We start from the raw sequence: 6886 nt of genomic DNA, 5'->3' as shown, positions 1-6886 counted from the left end.
TGCTCTCTGAATCGGAGTCATCCCGGCTCACCATCCCCCCCATGCTCTGCAGGGAGGGCTGAGAAGGGAGAAGCTCCAGGGATGCTGGAGGAGCCGAGGTCGAGCTCTGCAGCCCCTCACCTCCTCCCCATGCACAGCCCAGCTCGGAAACACCATCTGGGAGCCCTTTCTCTCCCTTTCAGCAGATGGTTTAGGATTACTTTGCATTCAGACAGTGGCTGGTATCACCTCGGCTGTCACCAGGGGATGAGATGTGACAATTTCCTGGAGGTCTGCTCTGTGGCTGCTGCACCAAGAAGGTGCAGCCACAGCATCTCTGCAGGTGTGGAGGTGCCAAACTAGGACCTGAAGTGCCAGGAGGGGCAAATAACACCCCCCTGCCTGGACTGATCCAGCCTATTCAGATCAGAGGCTGGTGGGCAAATGGCAGGAGGATCAAGCAAAGGATGCTGAGAAACTGCAGGTTGATCAAGATCTGCTTTGTCCCCATCTCCATTCCCTGCAGATGTATCTGACCCCAGACCAGTACAGAATTCCAGGACCTTCTTGGGATTTGCCTGGGGTTCAAATGAGAGGAAAAAGGTGGAGCTGTACCACGGCAGGTCACTGAAGGCAGGATGCTGCCTTGCAGAGCCTGAGAAACCCCACCACAAAGCCCAGAGTGTTCGTGAGCAGGGTGGCCCAGAAGTGCTTCAGAAGAGGCGTGGGCAGCAAATGGGGAAGAAGAAGCTGGCCTGTGTTCCTCTGGGGAGCAGGCTGTGCCTAATTCTAGCGAGTGTGGTTAACCCTGGGATTTCTAAACCATCACACTTCATCCCTGCAGCTTAGAGAGAAAAATGAGGCCTTATGATGATCCCATGACCGGAGCGAAAGCGGAGGCTGCGTGATGGTTGCTGGTAGTGGTTGCCCCTCTCCTGCTGCTTCAGCCAAGCCTGGGGGCCAGCCAGGTTAGTGGCCTCTGCTTGCACAGTGTGACGGTGTTAAATAGTGTGCCAGCAACTGCCCTTTTGGGTTATTTTGGAAAGAAGGCTGTGGAATGATCTGTGGCTGCATCAGCATCTTCCCGTGGTGGTGTCGAGCCAAGGAAAGACCTGAAAGTGCCCAGTAAACACTTTGCTGACAATAGCAGGGAAGTGGCGTGAAAAGAAACCAACCTATCCTGTTTCACAGCTTCACTAAGGCTGATCAGCTCTAAAATCAGTAGATTCTGGCCTGTAACACTGACAAGCCTGTTTCTGCCACTTCTGAAACCTTCAGAGTCAGGATAGGCATCACCAGGGACTGGGGCTGCCAACAAACCTCTCCTAACAAATGTCTCCTTGCTTCCAGGAGAAGGAACTTTGAGCTATTTCTTGTGGCACAACTGCAACTCTGCTGCTGCCAACCAAGCAGCTTTATGTAGGTTTTAGCTTCCAAGTTCTCATTCTGATACATTTCTTCCTCGTCTGTCACACAAAATGAAGCCCCCAGCTTATCCTGAACCCTCCAGATGGCTGCCCCACAGCACAAACCCAGACAATCCCTGCAGTGGCCTGGGAAGTGACAGCAAATCCACAGCAGCCTCCAGCCCTGCACATCCAGGGCATGTTCCCTTAACCTTTTCAGACAGACATGGGGCACTATTGCATCCTCAGCTCCAGTTCCTTAAAGCCAGTTCCTAATCAGTCACAGGCCAGATAGACTTGCATAACCTGGAGCTTTCCAACACTCTCCCTTTCCAGCAGCTCTCTGTGAGAGAAACCCTGCTCAGACACAGGTAGTGCTGGGTGCAGGTACCAGTGCAGGGTGTGGGGGCAGTGAAAAGCCTTCTCCAGCGTTTTACATCCCTGCTCCCACCTCCCTGCCTCCATCCCAGCACCTGTGCTGGTGACTGGCTGCAAGAGAGAAAACCTGATCTTCAGAGCTGCTTAATTTTAAATTGTCCTTTACAGTCTCATCTACTCCAGCAGGTCAAGCAATTCAAGCCAGGGTTACACTGAAGAACAGGAAGGAAATTTCAGATGTTGTTCCCCAGCTGCTGGAGGCAAACTGCACTGCTGTGGTCCCTCTGCCCCCATCCTCCAGCTGCCTGTTCCTGCCTCGTTTGAACAGGCAGTGCTGTTTGGTTCATGGAGTAAAACTAGCAGGAAACTGGCATTGAGGATGAAGGACAAATTTCTGCTGGTTTAGCTGAGCAGGCTCAAGCAGACTGGACAACCTGTTTACCTGGGCTGAGGTGTGCTCAGAGCACAGGTAAGAGCCAGGGGCCATGAAGGGCAGTGAAGCCTTTTCCTCTGAACCCCTGGGGTTCATCTCAGTAAATTCCCATGGTGAACTGACCTACCTTCACTCCCCATGGAAAACATTTTTTTTTTTTCCTTTGGTGAATCTATTTTTGATTGTATTTCCCCTCCTGAGGACTGGGGGTTTATTCTCTTGACAAGTCCATTTCTCTAGTTCATTGTGTCTCTGCTGCAGGGCATGGAAGATTTAATCTCACATGAGAGGGATGCCCAGTAATGTCAAGTGATGATGTAATGCTGCCCAGCTGCCCCATTGGCTCCTCCTGGGGAGGAATATCTACCTGAAACTTCTCCAGATCCTTGGCTGATCACATGCAAACTCCAATGTATTTCTCTCTCTGGTTTGCATGTCTCCATCTGCGCTGCTTCCCGCACATCTCCATGGAGATGAAGAAACAAGGCTGGATGCTGCCATCCCAGTGTTGCCAGCTAACGTGGGTCCCACCAGGTGCTGCACAACCTGCTGCAGGAACCAGCACCCACCCCAGGAGATGCCTGCAAGGACCATGTCCAGCCCAGGCCAGAGCTCTGCAGCCTGATCCTGATGCTTCCCACTGCACAGCAGCATCCTTCCCTAAGGATACAGGGTAAAACCATGCTCAGGGGAACAGTCATCCCAGCCATGGGGCCAAGTGGGAGCGTGCCCCAGTTCTGCACAGAGGGGGGGAGGCAGAGAGCACATCCACAGCCTCATGCTGGAGGTTTTCACATTCCCAGCAGCATCCACTGACTCACCCATAGAATAATACCAGCATTCACGTGTTAGCTGAGCTTTCATTATTTCCCTTTACATTGAAAAATGCTGCATCCAGCCCCCAAATTGTCAGTGCCACTTTAAACACGTATGTCTGAATGATCCTCTCTGCAGCTAACATCCCTTTAGGAGCGTTATGCACAGCTCCATCTGCTCCAGTATTTCTCAGCTGTTTCTATCCTCAGCTTATCCACAGCTAACAACTTCGGGGCATAAAAGTGAAAAAAAAAAAATTAATCCAAAGCCTGCTGTAAGTACTGATGCCCTGGTTGACCGACTGATTTGTTACTAGTTGGAGTTCTCTGTTTGTCCCTGGCCACAGGGACCAAAAAAAACCCACCCCAAACAACCCAACAAACTATGATTGCAGCAGTGTCTTCACCATGGGAAGTTGGGACACGAATCAGTGCAGCTCCCTGGAGGTCAGTGGGATGATGGTGAGTTACACCAGGGACAGGCCTGGGTTCTTTCAGACAGGTCTGTGTCCTTTCCTTCTCTAGATAAAGGTCTTCCAAGAACATCTTTCCCTTTTTTTTGCCTTTCCTCCCAAACACCTTTATTTATAGCTTTCAGATGGTGATAGGTCTATTGCAAGGGAGCGGAGGAGCAGACCAATTCCTGCTCAGGTTTGGGTAACTTCTTTTCTTTTTTTAAACATCAGTTAAATATCAATGAACCTCAGAGGGAAAAATCTTTGTTCCCATGATTTCCTGGCTGGTAGCTCCCCTGCAGAGCTGCAGTGTTCAAGTCAGGCTACCTTTTGACAGCCCTTAGCTTGTAGATACAACTTTTTTGGCCTCCAAGCATTCCAGCAAGGGAAGACTGTACCAAATGCTCATTTTAAACACAGGGAAGCTCAGATGCAGAGGAAGAAAATGATGTGTGGAGATTTGCAGCACTGGCAGAGCAGCTTTCTGCCCAGTCCTCTTTATTTTGGTGGTTATGAGCTGCATTTATGTACAGTGGGCTTTTCTCTTTTCTTTTGCAGCTGGTCACCAAAGGCAGGATTTCTAAATGAGCCCGAGAATTACACATGCAAATCCCAAAGGCCTGGAATTGGGAACATCTGAGCAACAAATTGTCCTTGCTAAAGATACGATGTTGGAGCCAAAAAGCCTGCAGATTTCAGGCCTGTTGTGAGTACTTTAAAAATCAAGATAAGCTGCTCTGCTCCCTCTCTGTGCCTTGCTCCCCGGGGTTTGCCAGGTGCCAGTTTGCTTCTTAAGGCACTTTCTGCTTGAGCAGAGAGGGGACGTGGGGACAAAAGGGGGGAATAGTCTGTCCCTTGTGGCTGCTCCTTGGCGTGCCCTTCCCTCTGGTCCACATCTTACCAGGCGTGTTTGCTGTGATGTCTGAGATGCTGAACTCGTGTCCTTATCTGGGCTCCCAGGCAGGAGGGAGGGAGGGAGGGCTGGGATGTGCGTGCAGATGTTCAGGCCTTCAGGAAGGCACTGCCTTAAGTCACTTTGTCCTGCTTTCCATGTTCCCATCCTCCTCATTCCCCCTTCCTTTTTTTTAAAGCCACCTAGAATGACCTTTGTGCTGGCATCCCCCTGACACAGGGCACTTAGGATGAGCAGGGCTGCTGAGACCTGACCTTCCTGTCCTTCCTCTCTTGCCCCAAGGGACCAGGCAGCATCAGCACCTCCAACCACCAAACCATCTGCCAGCACCAGGCTCTGTGGTCAGGTTTTGTCCCCGTGGCTGGACAGACAGATTCCCGCCGCTTTCTGCTGCACCACCAGCCTGCACCTGGTGCTGCTCAGCACGGTGAGTTGCAGAGGTGATGCTCTGGGCAGGCAGTTGGGGATCAGGTGCTGCTGCTGATTCAACCATGGGCCAAAGCCTGCAACAGCGCTGGGTGGAGAAACTGGTGGGAGGACTGGGGAGGGATGACTTTTCACTGTAGGGAGGTGACATTTTAATTTGACTCATTCCTGTCTCACTATGACTGTCTGACCAGTAATGTTGGGGTTTTTGGTGTGGCAACAGCCCCCTGATTCCCCCTCCCTTACATATATATATATCTATATATTCCCACCCTTACATTACTAACGGAAGGTAATGTGACATTTTCACCCTGCTCCAAGGTGATGCAAAGGGTTCAACTACCAGTGGGTTAAACCCAGGGTTAAATCCATCTTGTTCTTTCCCCAGGGGCTGCCTGCTACTGTGGGCAAAGCAAGGAGGGTTCCTCCTGTGACATTAAACATGCTCCCAGTAGCTGGTGGGCTACTGAGCTCCCAGCCATGGCTCCCTGCAGCAGCAGCACAGCACGCTGGGGACAGCAACATGCCACAAGTGTCACCCTTTGGCTTTCCCTGGGGCTGGCCAATACACAGTTTTATCCCAAAAGGGATTGGGAGGGATGCAGGTGAGAGGAGCTGGTTGTCAGGGGAACCCCTCGTGTGAAGAGTCTGTCAAAACAGGGCTGGCTGCTGTGGCAGGGCTGGCCTGGGATCTCCAGTGCTGCTCAGAAGCTGTTGTGAAACAGTGTTGGGTCCCTACCAGAACTAGTGGGTTTGGGTTAGGGCTTGGGCACATTCCCATTAGGAGAGGAGAACACCCACCGCTTTTAGAGGGCAGGGACAAGCTCTCCTGGCTTTTCAACGTACAAGAAAGTCCTGTTGAGTTGCAGAAGAGCTGGGTTTTAAAATCCAAACCAACTGGGTTATCATTTTTTTTTGGCTTAACCCAGCACTTCCCAACCAGGCCCCTGGTCCTCCTCACTCTTTCTTCCCGCAAGGCAAACGCACCCGCACGCGCTCCGGGAAGTACTTACATGCCCTGATCCCCGTAGTGATTGTAAAATTCCATGTGGCTGCAAGCCTGGATCCAGCCCACGATCCAGGTCTCCTTCTTGGGAATAGGGGGCACCAGGACCTGGGCAGAGGCTCGGAAGTGAGGGGTCCGGTAGCGCAGGACGACGCTGGAGGACTCGTCGATGCTGGTGGGAACGGGGTCGATGGAGGCTTTGACTTCAATCACCGAAATGCTTTCCCGGAAAACTTTGGATTTGCAGCTAATGCTCTGAATACAGCCCATGGCATACCCTGAACACAGCCCACGCAGCTCCCAGGGTACTCCAGCAATCCTGGGGAATATTAGGCATTGAAATGACCTGGTGCTAGATCAATTACAGATCTTCTGGGGTTGTAAGCTCAAAACTGATATCCATAGGATAGAAAATTCATCGTGTAAAGCCTTAATTTGAGTATCTGTCTCAAGTACTGCTCCTATTTTGTCGTTAGCTGCACTTCAGAAGCAAAAAAAAAGGGCCTTTTTTTTTTTTTTCTCTCCCCCTTTTAATGACCCGTTAAATCTCTCAGTCTTTGGGTTAAAAAAAAAAGGTCTCTGGAGCTCAATAAATAACAGTGGTGTTCTTAGCTGATATATTTAGTCCTTCCTTTCCTCAGATGGGGTCTGTCATTCAGCTCCAACCATGGGACCAGCCGGTATTTCCCTTTATTCTTTGGATGAAAAGCAGAATGTTGATAGACACATCTATATAAATAATGAAATAGTTTTTGAGCCCCAGCTTGTCACAACCGGTGTGGATTTCCACTTCCTGACTTGCAGTTGTTCATAACTTCCTTTCGCAGAAAAAAAAAAAATGACAATGAGAAGAGAAAGAAACGAAGGGTGGAGAAAATACCCCCTCGAAAAATAATAATGAGATATTTAAGAGAAAAAGAAAAAGTAGCCAAAATCGCCGGTGCTTGGAGGCTCCGCTGTCAGGGCTGCGGGGTTGGTTGGTGGTGGTTTGAGGGGTTGGTTTTTTTTTTTTTTTTCCCTCTTTTCCTTAGAAATAGGCGAGTCCATGGAGGCTCCCCCGGCGGGGCAGCGGCTC

The 6886-nt window shown here is 50.6% G+C and overlaps 1 protein-coding gene across 1 annotated transcript in view; it reads right to left on the bottom strand.

The window, feature by feature from the left end:
* FAM78A (family with sequence similarity 78, member A) overlaps positions 1-6389 on the bottom strand; it is an 8939-nt gene extending 2550 nt beyond the window's left edge. Inside the window, 2 exon segments of the mRNA XM_009998885.1 lie at positions 5819-6111; positions 6113-6389. Coding sequence (XP_009997187.1) covers positions 5819-6111; positions 6113-6148 — 329 coding nt within the window. The 5' untranslated portion in view covers positions 6149-6389.
* Positions 6390-6886: the final 497 nt, after the last annotated feature.

Source organism: Chaetura pelagica, unplaced genomic scaffold (genome assembly GCF_000747805.2).
Source record: "Chaetura pelagica isolate M959 unplaced genomic scaffold, ChaPel_1.0 scaffold405, whole genome shotgun sequence".
Classification (NCBI taxonomy): domain Eukaryota; kingdom Metazoa; phylum Chordata; class Aves; order Apodiformes; family Apodidae; genus Chaetura; species Chaetura pelagica.
This window is presented reverse-complemented; position numbering and strand designations above follow the sequence as displayed.